General features: G+C 51.5%; 1 protein-coding gene across 3 annotated transcripts in view; it reads left to right on the plus strand.

Annotated features, from left to right (window-relative positions):
* The window catches only part of PHKB (phosphorylase kinase regulatory subunit beta), a 115,754-nt gene that overhangs the window by 80,802 nt on the left and 15,729 nt on the right, over positions 1-19,223 (plus strand). For 2 of the 3 annotated variants that reach the window (XR_010747055.1, XM_066349907.1), the window contains exons 17-26: positions 3,968-4,051; positions 4,502-4,606; positions 6,351-6,433; positions 6,620-6,710; positions 9,216-9,277; positions 9,362-9,524; positions 10,718-10,799; positions 12,506-12,563; positions 14,688-14,778; positions 17,509-17,711. Coding sequence is in view for 1 of the 3 variants with exons in the window: in XM_066349907.1 (XP_066206004.1) it covers positions 3,968-4,051; positions 4,502-4,606; positions 6,351-6,433; positions 6,620-6,710; positions 9,216-9,277; positions 9,362-9,524; positions 10,718-10,799; positions 12,506-12,563; positions 14,688-14,778; positions 17,509-17,711 (1,022 nt within the window). In the remaining 2 variants the exon portion in view is untranslated. Of the gene's footprint in view, positions 1-3,967; positions 4,052-4,501; positions 4,607-6,350; positions 6,434-6,619; positions 6,711-9,215; positions 9,278-9,361; positions 9,525-10,717; positions 10,800-12,505; positions 12,564-13,634; positions 13,726-14,687; positions 14,779-17,508; positions 17,712-19,223 lie in introns of all 3 variants that reach the window. The other variant, XR_010747056.1, reaches the window with a different exon arrangement.

The following is a 19,223-nucleotide window of genomic DNA, read 5'->3' on the forward strand; positions in this document are numbered from 1 at the left end:
TGGTGGTCAGACTTAGAGTACAGCCAAGAATCACAGTGGAAGTCTGAGTCTAAGAGAGGGTCGTTGATCCCAGAGTCTTTCTAAGTTGAGAAACCCACGTGACCAGACATTGCTAAACTTCAACCCAGCTGTGTTGTGTGTGTATACATGGTAGTATAGGGCGTGTTGGTTTCCACGCCTGGCTAGAGTCTGTTCCTAGCCTAGACTGACCACGGACACAAAACCGCCTTAGCCGTAGTGGTTGTGTAACATTAACCCTTACATTTTAAAATCACACGAAGATGTACATGGCGGAAGGCGGAAGGGTCCCGGGAACGGCAGCAGAGGCTGTTGGTCTTTGATAAACCCGTTTCTCAAGGCAGATTCGCCCGAATCGGGTTTTCGGGCTTAATTCACATGAGCAACCTTTTTATGGTCGATGTCTGTACTCTACCAAAAAAACATGCAGTTGAGACTGACGCGACCAGCAAGGCTCCAGGTGCCTGGGCTGTGGCGTTTGTTCATCCGTTCAGTTGTATTCATTCGTTCATCCACCAGCCAGCACCTGCTCCGTGCAGAGCACTGAGCGGGGCCCTCGGACCAAATGACTGTCCCTGCTCTCAGTGACCTCGGAGTCTACTTACAGAAGGAAAACTAGTCACCCACAAGTCACTCCGGTCAGCACGGTGGCGGCTGCCCCAGAGGTCTGCCGAGGGCTGTGGCGTCCGTGCGAGGAAGCTCCCAGGCCCAGAGTCAGGCAATGTGTGTAAGGGACTCATTTTACATGGGGTTGTGTCAAAGACGATGCTAGCAAGTGACTTACGACCTGGCTGTGTGGTACGGCTAAAAGGGCGACGGTGACCTAAAACCCGGCTTCCCCGAGCGCTCGTCAGAATGGAAGGTTCTCCATGGCTACGGCTGCAGCCTGTGTCCCACGCGAGCTGGGTTTCTGGGATTGGTCCTCTCAGATACGCCGCCTGGTACACTGCTTCTTATAGGTCTGCCTTTGGGAAGGGCCCCTTCAAGTCCTAGCTCTGCCCATAGTCTGTGCCAGTGGTGACTGCTCTTCTCTGAGACGCTGTCCCCTTCTCGGGCCCGTGAGGGGGATGGAAGGGCAGGCGGCTGGGAGCAGGGCTTCCGCTGGCGTGGTTACTGTGTCGCCAGGTGGTCGCCACGGTGCCGTTTGCCTCCTGAGACTTCTGAATACTCAGCAGATGTGGGATGGAGTGTTTCCGGACCGCTGGGTGGTGTGGTCACTACTCTGTATCTTCATGCCTGAAGTGAATGTGCATAGCGTGGGGACGGTGTTAGCTGCACCCTGGAATGCAGGGCGCATTCAAGCCTGACCGCTCAGTGGTCACCAACAGCTGTGCCCCGGTCCCGAAAGCCAGGAGAAGCCCTTTTACCGTGATAGAGTAGGGTTGAAAGGAAGTCTACCTAGATCAGTACGGTGTGACCTGTGCACCGTTAATTCGTAAAATCATGTGTTTGAAGAAGTCCAGCGTGGGTTAGACATGGATCCATAGATGGACGGTATTTCTGAAAAGGGACACTGTTTGAGGGGAAGAGGCTGTGCCTTGTGCCACACGCAGTGGTTCACGTGTGGTCATGAATTTCCCGAGCACCAGCTCCACGCCAGCCCCAGTGCCAGCTCGGGACCCTCTCACCTGGGCACGTACGTGCAGAAGGAGGAGACAGCGCGCTCACGCTGCCACAGATGTGCCACCCTCGCAGGGTGAACCGCTCTGCTGATGACGTTCATTTTGTGTACGGTGAGGGTGGTATTTGAAATCAGCTCAAATCACGATCGGTAGATTGTGGAAAGATGGTTTGATTTTCCATTTAGGAAGATTTAGGCTAAATTTCTACCTCTCATCAAACACAAAAATAAATTCCAGACACATTAAACATTTAAATACTTTAAAAAAAATGATTTAAGTATAAAATCAGCAGGAGAAAAAAATAGAAACACAGTATATAGCTGTTGGAAGGGAAGTTCATTCTTAGAGCAATACCAGTACCAAAAAGCCACTAAGGAAACAGCTAACCAATTGAACTCACTATAGCTGACGATGGGTACACAGCCCCACACATCAAAGGTGCTGTGGAATCTCCTGGTAGAATGTTTGGATTGAAATACCACTTGTGGCCCTGACCGTTGGCTCAGTGGTAGAGTGTCGGCCTAGCATGTAGAAGTCCTGGGCTCGATTCCTGGCCAGGGCACACAGGAGAAGCACCCATCTGCTTCTCCATCCTTTCCCCTCTCCTTTCTCTCTATCTCTGTCTTCTTCTCCTGCAGCCAACGCTCCATTGGAGCAAAGTTGGCCCGGGCGTTGAGGATGGCTCCATGGCCTCTACCTGAGGTGCTAGCATGGCTCCAGCAGTAACGGAGCAACGCCCCGGATGGGCAGAGCTTCGCCCCCTGGTGGGCACGCTGGGTGGATCCCAGTTGTGCACATGCGGAGTCTGTCTCTTTGTCTCCCTGTTTCTCAGTTCAGGAAAATACAAAAAAAAAAAAAAAAAAAAAATAGAAATACCACTTGCAAACTGATGTGTATCCTACTGTGCAGTCATTCTCTCATTTTGTAACAATGTAAAGGTGAGCAAACTAGGAGAACTATTTGTTACAAAAGGTAATATCCTTAATATACCAGAAAGGATGACAACTACCCAGTAGAAAAGGGGGAAAATGAAAATATAATATATATACAGAGCACACAAATAGCCATTAAATATATGGATAAATGGCCAACCATAAAATACTTGAACATAGTAGCTCAAAACTAAAATGAAATCTCTTTGACCCAAGAGAATGCAGAAATGGCCCATGCACTGTTAGTGTCAGTGTAGATTATTAGTCCATTATTCCTAGAGGCTGGGCACCCTGACACTGTGTTTCAAAGAGAACATGTCTCCTCTTGGCTCCAGCTAGTCTAGGAAATTAGCCTGCAGAAAGAACAGTACAGTGTCGAAAGGTGTTCGTTGAATTCGTTTAGAAGGAACAAAAACTGGGGCGCAACCTTCCCTTGGGGGCTGGTGTCAGACTTCACCCTGGGGCCGGTGTCAGACAGGGTGGGGGGCTTCCGGGCTGGAGGAAGTGCCCAGCTCCGGCACTGAGTAGCTCCCAATTCTTTTGCAACCCATCTGCTTCTACCTCGTTGAAATTCTAGAAGTTTCTGCCCCACTGGGGCACCCTCCCCTTCTTCTAATACTTCGACAGACATTTTCCAGTCTCCCTGTTTCTTCAGTCATTTCTACGTTGAACTGTCGCTGAGTGCAAAGGCAGCTACCACCCAGAAGCCGGAACGCCACAATGTCAAGCTTTGAAAAGTGGCAGAGCAGACAGATCATGTAGCGCCAGGACCCACTGGTGTAACTGGACACACACACGGACAGAGGCGCGTGACGTGGGCCGGAGCTGATCTCTGTGCTTTAACACGCCGTGACCCTGTCTTGTCCGTCTGGTGGTGGTTTAGGATCACACAAGGATCGCCGTCCTCCCAACTCGCGCCAAAGCTGCCCCAGGGGCCGTCAGAGTACACAGAACTTCTAGAGCGGTTGCAGCACTTGGCTTAAATTTCTCATAAAATTCATATAATGAGAAAAACCAATAAAGATATTTCCGCTTTGGCGGGCAGTACTTGAAGGTGGTTATCTAGTCCGAGGTGTGTAGCTCCATGTTTAAAAACTGGAACTAGCCGGACATTTTATCACATGGAAGGCGTTGGTCTCTTCTTGTCCCTTTCTCTGTCAGACAGAGCCACGCGAGTGAGCGTTCACGACCATCCCGCTCTGCCCTTCCCCGGGGCCCGCAGTCTAAGTTCACACCGTGGGCTAGCTTGTTCGCCAACAAGTCTATTGAGTAAGGTCTCCCTGCCGCTTTTTCCCTGGAAAGATAAAATTAACAGGGTGCTCGCTTGCGGGGAAGGGGCAAGGGGAAAAGCGTGGATTCTTGCCTGACTCTGGTTTACAAATCTGTGTCTTCCAGGCTTACTTCCATCTGGGTGTCAACGAGAAGCTGGGGCTCTCAGGGAGGCCCGACAGGCCCATCGGCTGTCTCGGCACATCTAAGGTGACACGACCCCTCCCCAGGGCGCCGCGTTCAGATCACAGCTCCACAGGCTGAAACGAGCGCGCCTGTGCTCAGTCTCTGAATTACTGTGTTCTTACAAGTAAATCGTATTTGTTTTGTGTGATATCACAGAGGTCTTTTAGGGATAGATAAGTACCTGCCTTGCTCTGTAAGTGTCATAGGGACTCGATTATAGTGGTCTTTACTCAAACAGAGGCTTTCCCAGGCACAGTAGAGGGGCACGACGTTCGTTAGCATACCCGCTCGGTCAAGAAACTTAAAATTTCTGTGTGTGTGTGTGTGTGTGTGTGTGTGTGTGTGTGTGTGTGTTTTACAGGGTATATTATTTGCTTGTTCAGAATCAGACCTGTTTTCATTCTTGTTAGGTCTTACGTTCCGGAGCCTGTGCCTCTGGCCGGTTTTGTGTTTAGTTTCCGCTTCTCCCTGCAGATCTACCGCATCCTGGGGAAGACCGTGGTTTGTTACCCGATCATCTTCGACCTCAGCGATTTCTACATGTCTCAGGATGTCCTGCTGCTGATTGACGACATAAAGGTGGCGTCGGGACCCCCTCTCACCGACGTGGGCGGATCGGTGTGGGCTCAGGGTGTCTGTCACACGTCCTCCCGCGTCCTCCCGCCGGGCGCTCCTGGCTCTGTGACACGGGGCGGGGGCACGGCGTGAGATGCGAAAGGAAGCAGCCGCTGCACAGGCCTTGGGGACAGGGGACGTGCCCGCAGCCTTAGATGACAGAGGGGTCTGCTCTGTGGAAAGCGGGGAGGCTTTGCTTGCTGTCCCTTCCGCAGAGGGAACGAAAGGACGTGGTTTGTGAAAGCAGGGAGGGGGCTCTTGTGGGAACCCATGTTCCTGTGACATTAACAGATTGCCTCTTTTTATACAAAAGTCAAGGTAGCGAAATAATTTTTTTTTTTTGCTTTTTAATGAAGACTCTCCAGTAAAACCTCAGCTAACTCCTGCCACTCAGATAGCTAAGTGTCCACCTCCCTCTTCCATTTCCGCCGCAGCGAGGCTGAGCAGGCAGAGCACGCCGCCGGGCCAGGCTGCGTCTGTAAAATGCTGGCCCCACAGTGTGACAGTCGGGTGATCTTGGACACGTCACTTAGCTCCTCTGTGCCTATGTGAGCTCATTGTTATAACTGAATGAGAAGAGAGCTGTTGTGGGCACCAAAGGAGCTGATATATACAGAGAGCTCTGAGAACAGAGCCAGGCACGTGGGGAAGTGGGAGGTGCGTGTTTGGTCTGAGGATGATGCCAACGGAAATTGAGCCAAAGAAAGAACTCGGACGTTTCTGAAGGTCCCGGTACAGGTTCAGTCCCGCCTCTCCTACCTCCCGTCACATAAAACATTTCACACAGTAACATAGAGTGAGGACCCATCTTCTGGACGGTAACCCTGGGTTGGCTGTTCCTCCCTGGGACTGTCCTGAAACTGAGTTTGTTAGGACACACACACACACATACACACATACAACACACACACACACATACACATACACACACACACACATACACACATACAACACACACACATACACACACACACACACACAACACATACACACATACACACACACACACATACACACACATACACACACATACACACATACAACACACACACAACACACACACAACACACACACACACATACACACACACGGACAACACATACACATACACACATACAACACACACACATACACACATACACACACGCACACACACACGCACACACATACACACATACACACACATACACACATACACACATACACACATACACACATACACACACATACACACATACAACACACACACAACACACACACACATACACACACAACACACACACATACACACACATACACACATACACACATACAACACACACACAACACACACACACATACACACATACAACACACACACATACACATACACACATACGCACACACATACACACACACACATACACATACACACACATATACACGCGCACACACACACACACACACACACACACACACACAAAGCATCCTTAACTCATGGGCACTCTAAGTATTTTCAAACACAAAGTTGAAAACCAAAGCGGTTCCTCACTTAGCTTGTACAAGCTCCTGTGTGTATACATGTGCGCACCCGAACACGTCTAGCCCTGGGGAGCCCGTGTTATCCGGGCCTGACTCTGAGTTATGCTGGCTCGTGGACACTGGTGGTCCAGCACGCAGACCAGCGTGGACACTACACCGTTCACCTCCCTCGTTCTTCTGTCGACAGAACGCACTGCAGTTCATTAAGCAGTACTGGAAAATGCACGGGCGCCCCCTGTTCCTCGTTCTCATCCGGGAAGACAACATCAGGTCGGTAGATGAGGAGAAGCGGTGGGCGGGGCCCACGGCTGGCAGCGTGGAGCCCTCTGGGACTGGGGCCCCGCTCAGGGGCCGGCAGAGCGCTCTGCACACGTAGAGGGCACTTGGTAATAGGGGACGTGTTTCTCATTCTGGTGTTAATCTGCACGGTTCCTGTCCACCTGTTTGTATTTTTAGAGGCAGCCGGTTCAACCCCATACTGGACATGCTGGCAGCTTTTAAGAAAGGCGTGGTTGGCGGAGTCAAAGTGCACGTGGATCGTCTGCAGGTAGCGTCAGAACCGCCGTGGGCCTCGGTTGTCAGGACGGTTACCCAGTCTGGGCACGGCGGCGTTTCTCAGTGTGTGCTCTGTTCAAGGCTCTTCATTGTAAGGCCTTCCTGTTCCTGTTGTCACCCCCCAGTTTACCTGGTCCTGCCAGTCTGAGGCTCGAGCAGTGGCAGGGATTCCGGCCAGAACTTTAGACTGTGGAGGCTCATCTCTAACCTCACTGTTGCGTTTGAGGAAGCGAGGGTCCAGGGTGGGGACGGGCCCTGCTGTGGAATCTTGGGCCTGTGGCTCGTGAAACTCAACACCCTGAAACAACAGCCCCTCACACACCGCCCCCCCCTCCACCCAGTCTTTGTCTTCTCTTTAGTACAGGAAGTGGAAATGGCCCTGGGAGTTCCTTTTGAACTTGAGTCCAGGCTCTTCCCGCTCTGCTTGTGCATCCCGGGGGCTCCGCTCCCTTCCGGCCCCTCCACCCGGCACCCCCCACGGGCCTCACGGCACTCGCTCCAGCTGGGGAGTCTAACGGCCCTGTCCTGTCGGCAGTTGGGTTGCTGGAGGCTGGGACGGAGGCCGGTCTCAGGTGGAGTCAGGCAGGACCCAGGACGGTATCACGGGGCAGCTCAGCGCAGAACGCCTTGTTGAGTGTAATGTTGTATCTGACACATATCTAACAATATTTATCTGATTACCAACAACACTAAGGCATTAATGCCTAGCAAATTAATTATAAGTATGATGTTGGTCTTTGTTTGTTTTTTTTATAAAACTAATTCAGGAGCCTAAGCAACCAACTGGACTGTTTTATTAAAAGCTCTAGAGACTATTAATGGGATTCAGCATTTGCTTATTAACTCTGATTAAACATTTATTCTGTGGGCTAAATTAGGATGGGTAGGCTCATAAAAATAGAAAATATTAAATCAAAATTAATTCTCTTGGCCCTGGCCGGTTGGCTCAGCGGTAGAGCGTCGGCCTAGCGTGCGGAGGACCCGGGTTCGATTCCCGGCCAGGGCACATAGGAGAAGCGCCCATTTGCTTCTCCATCCCCACCCCCTCCTTCCTCTCTGTCTCTCTCTTCCCCTCCTGCAGCCAAGGCTCCATTGGAGCAAAGATGGCCCGGGCGCTGGGGATGGCTCTGTGGCCTCTGCCTCAGGCGCTAGAGTGGCTCTGGTCGCAACATGGCGATGCCCAGGATGGGCAGAGCATCGCCCCCTGGTGGGCAGAGCATCGCCCCTGGTGGGCATGCCGGGTGGATCCCGGTCGGGTGCCTGCGGGAGTCTGTCTGACTGTCTCTCCCTGTTTCCAGCTTCAGAAAAATGAAAAAAAAAAAATTAATTCTCTTATGTTTTCAGTATTAGTTATCAGCTTTGTGAATTAATGAATTCTTGACTCTCCGTACCCACATTACAGTGCATTGTCAAATTGGTTCTCTCTACTCTCCGCTGACACCCAGAGTAACCACCTCCCGCCCTCTCTCACCTGGAGCGTTACAGTCCTCCCCTAAATCCCCGTGGGCCGCAGGGCAGTTACCCTCTTCCTAGTGCCTGGCCCTGGGCAGTTAGGTCACATCCCACTCGGTGAGCCTCCAGTGACATCCCCTCACACAGAGTGAGCACCGGGTCAGTCCGGTTGTCTGTGCGCTCTCTGTCTGTGTGCTCTCTGTCTGTGCGCTCTCTGTCTGTGTGCTCTCTGTCTGTGAGCTGGACTTGCCAACTTCACCTCATCTTTTCCTAAAAACTATTTTAGTGTCTCATGTTGTCTTTTCATTTCGACATATATATTTTTAAACATTTTAATAAGTCATGAATTTTACGTCAGCTTAAAAATAACCGTAGTTCTAAGAACAGAGAGAAAGCACAGCACATCACATGTGGACTTCCTCATTTACTATGACCCGTGAGCTCGTAGCTCGGTGTCCTTGTTTTATTGCAGGGGGTCTTGTATGTGCAGGGCTGTCTGAATTTAGACTTCCTGTTTCAGAAATTCCTTAAAAGTTATATATGTTTTAGGTGAACTTTATTTATTTTTTTGCTTATTTTGTATTTTTCTGAAGTGAGAAGCGGGGAGGCAGAGAGACAGACTCTCGTATGCACCCAACTGGGATCCACCCGGCATGCCCCCAGGGGGTGATGCTCTGCCCATCTGGGGCGTTGCTCTGTTGCAACTAGAGCCATTCTACTGCTTGAGGTGGAAGCCATGGAGCCATCCTCAATGCCTGGGCCAACTTTGCTCCAATGGAGCCTTGGCTGCAGGAGGGGAAGAGAGAGACAGAAAGGAAGGGGGGGGGAAGGGTGGAGAAGCAGATGGGCGCTTCTCCTGTGTGCCCTGGCTGGGAATCGGACCTGGGACTTCCGCACGCCAGGCCGACACCCTACCACTGAGCCAAGTCACCAGGGCAAACTTTTTTTTGAAGTATCACCATACTTAGCGTACAGTGTGTGTGCAGTTCATAAGGGTCTGGCTCGATGAATCTGAGAGTTGGCCACCTTGTTCATCCCGTTTCAGACCCTCATATCCGGAGCTGTGGTGGAGCAGCTTGACTTCCTGCGAATCAGTGACACGGAGGAGTAAGTCCCTGTGGGTTGTTACTGTGTCTCTGTAGGTTACATTAGCTGTGCAGGAAAGCTGAAGTGTTTGCTTCTGGTTTCTAGGCTTCCAGAATTTAAGAGTTTCGAGGAACTAGAGCTCCCCAAACACTCGAAAGTGAAACGCCAGAGCAGCACGTCCACCACTGCTGAGCTGGAGCAGCAGCCGGACGTCAGCGTCGCCGAGTGGAAGAACAGGCCCAACCACGAGATCCTGCAGAAGCTGCAGGTGTGTGAGGAGCATACCCCCCCCCACCCCCAGGCCACGGCCAGGCTGGCACGGAGGAAGTCCCGGGGTCAGATCGTGTTTCTAACTTGTCCCCTTAGGAAAGGTGGCAGCTAACCTGGCGTAGAAGGCCCGTCTGTACCCAGGGCAGCAGCGAGAGGTTGCTCTCCCGGCCTAAGTTAGCGGGAATGTCTTAGAGACGCCTAAGGAGTGGGGATGACGTGGGTGGTGTCGGGGATGAGAAGATTGTGGGGGCCACTGAAGAAGTGATGTCAGGGGTCGTTGCCTTTGGGGTCACAAGTCTGTCCCCGGTGCCCTGCCCCCTGACTCCTGACCTCTCCTGCCCAGCCTCTAGGTCTATAGCTCGCTTTAAGTCTCCGGTCACTGAGGAGAGCGGCCCTACCATTACACCCATATGAGTATTGTCAGCAACCTCAAGTTTTGCCATCCCTAAGGTTATTTGCATTCTAAAAGGGGGTGGGTGGGGCTAGAGAGTAGCTCTTATCCAAGGAAATGAACTTGTCATGTTAGAACTGCGGATACTGTGACAGCTCGCTAGGCTGTAAAACTCTGAGCGTGGAGGCTGAAGAGGAACCCTGCCGGGCAGCACCTACCCTGTGCCGATCAGCGCTATCCATAGACTGCGTCGGCGGGACGTGATGCGCTAGACCTAAAGCACCTACCCTGTGCCGATCAGCCATCAGCGCTGTCCATAGACTGCGTCGGCGGGACGTGATGCGCTAGACCTAAAGCACACAGCCCGGGCCCCCCCGCTCCACCCCCTCTTTACAGCATCTTCAGAGTAGCACGGTCTCCCACTTAGGGGTGAGTGAGCCCAGGGAGGCAGGGTCAGCCGGTGGGCCCGTCTCTCAGGGAGGCAGAGTCAGTACCAGTGCCTGCGGATAGCGTGTTTTCTATCCACTGCTGATCTTCTTTCCCGGAAAACGTGAGGATTGAATCCTAGTACCCTAGGGAGCCAGCTTGTCTACCATCTGTCTCTAAGAATCTAAGAGAAACAGTTGCATGGTGTCATCTCATGCTTGTAGGCTAACGGTGACATTTCCTCGTCCCCCATTTCCGTCGCAGCAGAATGGAATGCTTCCTCTCTGCATCATGTGGTCGCGCGGTCAGTCACCCCCTGTGGCCACGTCTGTACCCATTGCACTCCGGCCGCTCACAGAGATTTGTTTTCTCAGGACTGCAGCAGCCTGGCGGGCCAGGTCATCCTGCTGGGCATACTACTCAAGAGGGAAGGCCCCAACTTCATCACTCAGGAAGGTAAGCGTGCCTGTCTGAGAACATTCTGGAACAATGAGACTGCTGTGTCGCTGCACAAGCACCAAAAGAGGCGCAGTGTTGTTTATGGACAGTTTCTGTTTCCAGTTTTGCTCTCTGTATGTTTTCAAGAGCAACATTGAATCGTGATAGCTGTCAAAGTTCGCGGCCCCAGGGTCTGCTGCAGGCACACGGAGTGGAGCACAGCGCGGAGCGGAGCGCAGCACATAACAGCCCTGCGCTCTGCGGGCTGTTAACAGAAATAAAGCCTTCCTGCTCCTGCCCACGTGCGCTCTGCACTCACGGCGAAACCCAGCTATCCCCGAAATGCACGTTCGTATGTTGAATCTCTGAATCGTCCATCACGGTCCGCTTCCGGCATTGCTAGTGCAGAATGACGTGTGTAGAGTATGCTTACAAGGACTTCCTGTCCAGCTACTCAAAGCTTTGGGCTCCTCTGCAAGTCCCCTTCCAGGGGGTCGTGTGGATGGGGTTAGAATTGGAAACTGAGTCAGTGTGTCAGACCTCAGTGTAGTTAATAAGATGTATAGTTCTGGAGTGAACTACACATAAGTGCCATTCACATAAGGTCCCACTTAGTGTTTGCATTACTGTGGCTGACAGATAACCTTGAGTCTTTATTGCACATGCGAAGTGAATCGTCTTAATTTGACTAATTCAAGACAAAAGAACTTTCAGCAAACTTCATACAGAATCCCTCCTTTCTAGTTAGTCTTGAAACTCTTAAGTATAAGCAGAATCCCAATTATATTGTGGACGTTTATTGAAATTTGTACTTTTACAACAAAAGGAGTTCAAGAAAAAGCAAGGCACTTCCTTAGGAACCTAGATTCCGGGATGAGTATTTGAGTAGTGCTTTGAAAGAGAAGAGTCACGTCAAAGAGTGGGTAATAAAAATGCCGAGGGAATAATTTTCTACACCATTTTTTTTTTTTTGTAAACTTGGAAGGAATGCTCATCTTTTACTTAGATATTTGAAAGACTTTAAATGCTTTAAATCTGTAAAACCTAATGCTATATTGGAAACCGCAAGCCTGTGTAGAATCAGCATATAATTTTATCCAATCTGTTATAAAGCTATAAAAAGAAGTTCAGGGTAAAATGAAGATCTTACTCTTGGCCCTTCCTTTTTGATGCTCTGCCCTGTCCCGTGGCTGGGTTACTGACCGACCAGTCACGAGGCCACACCGTGGGGGAGCGGGCGCCGGACAGTGACGCGTGTGTCTGTGCGACAGCGCATGTCAGAGAGATCACGCTCAGAGCCGTCTCCGTCGAGTTTTGTTGAACCAACAAGTGAAGGGTTGTCCATGTTCTTAGTCTGCAGCATCTGCTCAACTGGCTATATTCTGGGTTTTTTATTTTGTTTTGTTTTCTATAGTACACTAAAATAACTTATTTTTATTAGTTAAAAACTTAGATTGCATACTAATTAAGAAAACAGTACATTTCAAGAAATAAAATACTAAAATCATAACACTCAAACTAAGCAGCAACAAGGGCAGGAACAGATGCACTGTGTATTTGGGTTACAGACGTAAATAGTTCAGAACATTCATAGGAGTGGATGTACCAACTCTAGTGGAACAAAATGACCATTCAAGAGTGATTTGATTTTTTTTTTAAGGAGAATAAACGTTATGCATTTCATAGAGAGCTCTTTTCAACAAAGACTCTCGTCCGATGTCTAGGTACCGTTTCCGATCACATCGAGAGGGTCTACAGGAAAGCCGGCAGCAAGAAGCTTTGGTTTGTATACGTGTCCTTGTCATCGTGTTTTATCGTTTGTGTTGCCCTGTCCAGCCGCCTGAAGATAATGGACCGATCTTAAAGATGGGTGTTTTTACTTCCCAACTCCCTGGCTCTGCCTACATTCCATGGTGTCATGGCTGAGATATTACAAAAATGTCTGGGAATAAAGACCGCCGTAGGAATAGAGCGGGTGGCTGTTCCCTGGAATGTCGTGCTGATGTAGACCTTGCCTCTGTGGGGTCCCAGCAAGGTACCTCAGGTTCTAGTGGGGGTTTTCTGCAGTCGTGGAAGGCCGGGAGGAGAGACCAGTGGCTCGTTTAATCATAAGCACCAATGATATAGTCAGAAGTTCGTTTTCTCGCCGCTTGGATCTCATAAATCCCAGACATTGCAGTTGCCTTGTGGAAAATCACCGGTACGTGCTGCAGAGGTAGTTAGTCTCTTCCCAGGGGTTGGAACAAAAATTAGGTGAGTTGAAATAAACCAGTTTAAATTCACAGCAGGGCAGCATGCGGAAATGCATGGCTCTCTACATTTTGAAGCAATTCTAACCGTCTTACTAGAGAATCTAACATTTTGAAAGTAAGAGTATAGGGTTACTTTTAGAAGACCCATTATTTTCCAATATAAAAAAAAGAAAAGTCTCAAGACATGTAAGGAACTCCCTTAACCTGAGTGAGCCTCGGGTTTCTAATCTCTTAAATAAGAATATTGATAAAACAATCTTTCCAGTATTCCAATGCTATGATTATACTAAATATTCCTTTCCAACCCAGAAGAATTGATGTAAGAATCCCGCAGTTAGAGCTCAGAGTTTCACTGCAAAATCCCAGCACAGTGAGGCGTGCTAGCTCATGGAGACTGCCTAACAGGCCCATCAGGGTCCAATGTGGTCCATAATCTTCTTTTTGGCTAAGCAAAGCTGTTTTTGCTTTACGTATGATACTTGCCTTTTAGATAAATCATACCAGCAAACAGGGACAGGGCTGACTGTTATGTTTAAGAGAACAAATTCCTGGAGTTTTATTTACTGTGTTTTCCCTTCTATGGCTTCGCCGACACGCCCAGGTTGGCGGTTCGCTACGGGGCTGCATTTACCCAGAAGTTCTCTTCCTCCATAGCCCCTCACGTCACGACCTTACTGGTTCACGGGAGACAGGTACCCGCACACGGCGTGCCGGCGCTCAGCTGCTTGGAACGAGTGCGCTCCCTTGCATCCGGAGGGTCTGGTCGTGTGTGGGCAGAGGCCTGTCTAAAAGTAGGCAGTGTCTGTTTCACTAACTTTATCAGTTACTGACTGGTTTTTCACTATTCCATCTGTATGGAGATTAAGGAGTATGAATGCTTCTTATCGTTTGGCTTTCTCGAATATCCTGAAATGCAAGGAGAGCAGTTTTAAACCTACATTTTTATTTTATTTTTCCGTCGAAAAGTTGCCCATGCTTTTTCACTTTTGAGAGAGAGAGAGAGAGAGAGAGAGAGAGAGAGAGTCTTACATACTGCATGCGCTGTGCTTAAAAAATAAATCTGTTCTCACAGTCTTAGATTTTTTCAGAAATGTAAAAATAGCAGCGTGAGTTCCTTCCTCCAACATTCTGGCTTTATCCAGGGGAAATAAAAAGCTAGCTGTCATTGTATCAATTCCTAAACCCGAGTCCCAAGCTGAGTCCTGGAACCCGAGGACCTGGCCACAAAAGCGACATGACCCGACTGGGTTCTGGGAATAGCCGGCCTGCACTGGGAATAGCCGGCCTGCACCGGGAACAGACCACACGCAGGTTCAGGCATGAATTCTTAACGCAAAGTCAGAATCGTCCCCGAGGCCCTCCCCTCCCCCGCTCCTGCCAGCGGAACATCGGCTCCCGTCTTTGCTGGTTAAACTGATACTGGTGCAGACGACGCCCTGGTGAGGATGGGGGTCCCTCCCCCACCCCGGAGGGTCGGTCCTGCAGTCTGGGAAATGTCGGCTGTTAGGTCCAGTGTCTTGGGCTTGGTGTTTCCTCTCAATTATTATGCGAGGACCTAATTGTGCCCGTTTCTAATTACCCCCTCTTGGGGCCCCCATTCCCAAGTCACCTGCTGGATTTGTGAACCTCTGGCCTGCTCTTTTCTTGCCCCCAGGTCGGTGGTGCGCCACGCAGCAAGTCTTTTAAATAAAGTAGTGGACAGCCTGGCCCCGTCCATTACTAATGTCTTAGTGCAGGGCAAGCAGGTGAGTATCCGGTTCTCAGACCCCCACACGGTCACAGTCACAGCGGCTCCTGGGTAGGACCCTCGCTTTCAGCCCCAACAACCTCCGTGTTGTAGGCCCCCACCACCCCGTTCGCAGGAGCTCGGGCATGTCCACCAGAGGGTCTTTCCCCCGAGCGAATCTCGTCCCAGAGGTGCAGTGACTACACAGCGTCCCTGCTCCTCGCTGCACCTCGGAGCCGTCATTTCAGCCCGGGTTAACTTGAGACCCCTGAGGGCACTGACCCCGGAAATGGGATGGCCACTGAACACTGCAGATGGGTTTGGGACAGGTGGGCAGACAGGCGACTAGGAAGGGCACACTTCCCTGCCCCTTCCTGTGGGTTCTCCTCTTAGGAATGCACTGACTCCCTCCCCAGGACCTGAACCCTCTGGGCCACCTCTCCCCTCCCCCCAGGCCAGCCCTGTCATCTGCTGCCCCCAGAACCACCCCCCACTAGCAGCCCTCTCGGGTAGTACAGGGCCAGAGACCCTTCTCACAGCCGCCCTGGGCTCTCACCCGATGGTAGGCTGTGGGCCCCGCCCCGGGGGCACTGCCCAGTGTGCCCTGCTGGCTGTGGCCCAGTGGGGCCCGGTCAGTGCTGGCGGGAGGGAGCTTGTGCATGTGGGACTAACAGTGGGGCGTGGCTGCTCAGCTCTGTCCTGTTTCCTTGCGCTCTGACCATCTGGCCGTCCGCTGGCTGGAATGAGCCTTGTTGGCTTCCTTTCTCTCCTTTGGGGATGTGTGTGTCTTGTTGTGTCTTCCTGAGAGTTAACCAGGGGCGCAGTCAGCTCCCTCTAACATTGTGAGGCTCTAACTCTCTTGAATGACATCAGCCCATTGCTCATGTTCCAGGGACCTTAACTCATCATAACATATAGAAATGATTTCATCCTGATAGCCAGCTTTTGAAATGTTAGAACAAGTTAGTTATTTTATCCCATAACATTTAATAACCATGAAAAAATTATTGTAGTAATAAGAAAACTCCTGAAAAGAAGCTAAATTGCTTTTCACGTATGTTATCTTTTCTGTTTTCCCCAAATTATTAAGAGGTAGACTTTTCATCCCCACCCCTGCCCCTGTCAGGTAAGCAGACCAAGGAACAGGAGGGGCCAGCCCTCCGTGGTCACTCCTCCAGCCAGGCTCGGACTGCCGCCTGGGCCGAGCACCCCTCCGTGGTCGCTCCTCCAGCCGGGCTCGGACTGCCGCCTGGGCCGAGCACCCCTCCGTGGTCGCTCCTCCAGCCGGGCTCGGACTGCCGCCTGGGCCGAGCACCCCTCCGTGGTTGCTCCTCCAGCCGGGCTCGGACTGCCGCCTGGGCTGAGCACTCCTCAGCGAGAGCGAGCTTCGGACCGCTGTCTCGGGTGTTAGGGCGCAGCACCAAATCTGAAAACAAGTTCCTCAGCACAGACGCGCACAGGAGGGGCTTTGGAGGTCTTCGAGGTCGCTGGCCCATGGCACTCAGGGAGAGATGTCCCCTCCGCACACCGTCTAGAGGTGGCCTGCAGCCTGTGATTGGGGACCCTGCCCCCCACATCCTGGAAGCCTCGCAGCCCATCCTGAGGCTGTGGCTGGACCACTGCCCACCAGGCCAGGACGTCTCCCGGAGAAACAGCCCTGTACAGAGCTCGGACGGCCGAGAGCTCCACTCCAGGGGCTGCAGTCCACTCGGGGACTGCATCGGACCCCTTTGCAATGAAGAAGGGAGAGCAGAGCGGGCCACCCGCAGTTGGCATTCACTCATTCTTGAGAGCTGAAGTGAATATCTCTACAGAGCACTTCCCGGTCGGTCCCCGCGAGCTCGGCAGCAGACAGGGTTTAGTGGCTGCTGCTCCTGGAGGCCCGATGGGCCTTCTGTTTGTTTCTCTCTCTCACTGACATCTTATACGAGTCATCACACTCAGACTAACTGGTCGCCACCACTCATGTGTAACAAGCCGGTTCTCAATTTCACCCGGAATAAAATTGGGGCGCAAGGCCCCAAGTCCTGCTCTGTCCCTCATCCCTGCAGACACAGGGCCCCGTGCTGTGTGCCGATGGAGGGCGGGGGAGAGAGGGAACAGGAGGAAGGGGCCAAGCCCCCCCAGGCCTGCGCAGCACGTGCTGCTGTGCATTTTCACCAACCCCTCTGTGCTTCCTTGTCCCTGCCCGTGGGCAGCCTGCAGACGCCCCTCCGCCGGTGAGAGATGCCAACAGGTATTTTAGGACGCACTAGGCACCAGGCACTCTGCCAGGACCTGGGCAACCTTGTACTTAACCTTGAAAGGGCTACGGTGTGGCTGAAGAGCAAAAAGCTTTATACTTTACGAGACACCATGAAGTGGGAGACTCTCTCCAATGTTAAACACCGTGGACTGCACAGCACAGTAGAGACATCCGGCGTGCTCTGGGCTCTCTGGGGACATTCTGTGCTCCGTTATTCAGAATAATCATTGTTATTTATATTCCTTCCCTGCTTGTAGCCACTCACCTCTGCTCCCCGAACTGGGCCCCTCACCTGCCCAGACGGAGAAGCATCATGAACCCCAGTGGGAGTCATGCCTTGAAATCCATCCTGATGAAAAGTGAGAGCGGTGGCCCCCCGATTCCCCAGCTCACGCAGTCATTTCAGCCTGCCAGCCATCCAGAGCCCTGAATTTATGTTTATTTATTTTATTTAATCTGTTGGTAGCCAGGAGGTTTTTGATAATAAAACTCTGCTGCCCGTAGGTAACCCTGGGTGCCTTTGGGCACGAAGAAGAGGTGATCTCGAACCCTCTGTCCCCCAGAGTGATTAAGAACATCATCTATTACAAGTGCAACACCCACGACGAGAGGGAGGCGGTCATCCAGCAGGAGCTGGTCATCCACGTGGGCTGGCTGATCTCCAACAGCCCCGAGCTGTTCAGCGGCATGCTCAAGATACGAGTGGGGTGAGTCGAGCTCGCTGCGCGTAGGGAGGGGCGTGGGAGCCGTCCTCCGTCCTCCCGCAGACCGCACACCAGGCCTCCGCTGGCGGGCGGGGCGCTGCCCCAGGTGTGCTGGGTACCCGGGAAGGGGCGGTTCCCGGAGTCCCGGGGCGGGGATGGGGCGGGAAACACCAAGCACAATTCTTATAAAAATCCCTGGCAATAGCCTGACCAGGCAGTGGCGCAGTGGATAGAGCGTCGCACTGAGATGTGGAGGACCCAGGTTTAAGACCCCGAGGTCGCCAGCTTGAGCGCGGGCTCATCTGGTTTGAGCAAAGCTCACCAGCTTGGACCCAAGGTCGCTGGCTCGAGCAAGGGGTTACTCGGTCTGCTGAAGGCCCATGGTTAGGGCACATATGAGAAAGCAATCAATGAACAACTAAAGTGCCACAATGAAAAATTGATGCTTCTCATCTCTCTCCCTTCCTGCCTGTCTGTCCCTATCTGTCCCTCTCTGTGATTCTCTCTCTGTCTCTGTAAAAAAAGAAAAGAAAAAAAAATAATTAATTTAAAAATCCCTGTCAATAAATTGAGCCAGCCATAAGAGAAGAGTGACTTTCAGTGAAGCTAGGTGTCCAGAGGACACACTCAGGTGAACATTTGGTCCTTTCCGCTGTACCCATTTTCTGCCAGCATTGAATTTTTAATCGTCCGATCCCAAGAGTTCTGTTGGGAGAAGAAATGGAACGTTAGGCCCTGGCGATCTTGCATCTTCTGGGAGTTTTGGCGGGGGGTGGGGGGTGGGTGGGGGGGTGGGAGGGGCGGGGGGGTAAGGCAGGCTGACCGGGCAGCGGTGTTCGGCCGGCCAGAGTCCAGTCCTGACAACCGCTTCCCTTCTGTCACCCAGAGTGTCACCTCCCCAGCCTCCCTTCCATAACAGCCTCATTGTTTTATGTGACAGGAAATGACTGTTGTTTAACAAGCCTATCACAACGCAGTAAAGGATACACGTTGCTTTTCTTTTTTTCAAATGTATTTTTGACAGTACACGTATCACATCGATGTGCTCTAATTGTCAGAGAGTCAGGTGATACCTGGGCACACAGAGAGACCAGACATGTGGCAGTTGAAGGTACCCCTCAGGGTCTGGGAGGACCGTGTTGTTTCTGTCGGGCCCAGGTACGGGTGGCTGTGTGTGCGCCTGACGGCTGTGTGACTGGATCGTCAATATCTGTTTCCTTTCTCCTTGATCCTGGAGTGCTGATAAAAGTCTTAAATTTTTCTCATCGTCCTTAGGGAATTGTCAATTTCTTCTTGCATGTCTATCAGCTTTGTCGTATACATTTTAAAGTGTTGTTATTCGTCCCTGTTACTTTATACCTTTTATCATCACGTCTTCCTTTGTGTCATTGATGGCTTTTCGATTCTTAAAAAAATTACTTTTCAAATTTCCGACATCTACAGAAATGTAGGGAGCGGTACAGTGAGCCCTGTGTATCCCTGCTGTCACCCGGCCTTAACGAGGTCATCGTGTCC

The sequence above is a fragment of the Saccopteryx leptura genome, chromosome 9 (assembly GCF_036850995.1).
Source record: "Saccopteryx leptura isolate mSacLep1 chromosome 9, mSacLep1_pri_phased_curated, whole genome shotgun sequence".
NCBI classification, from domain to species: domain Eukaryota; kingdom Metazoa; phylum Chordata; class Mammalia; order Chiroptera; family Emballonuridae; genus Saccopteryx; species Saccopteryx leptura.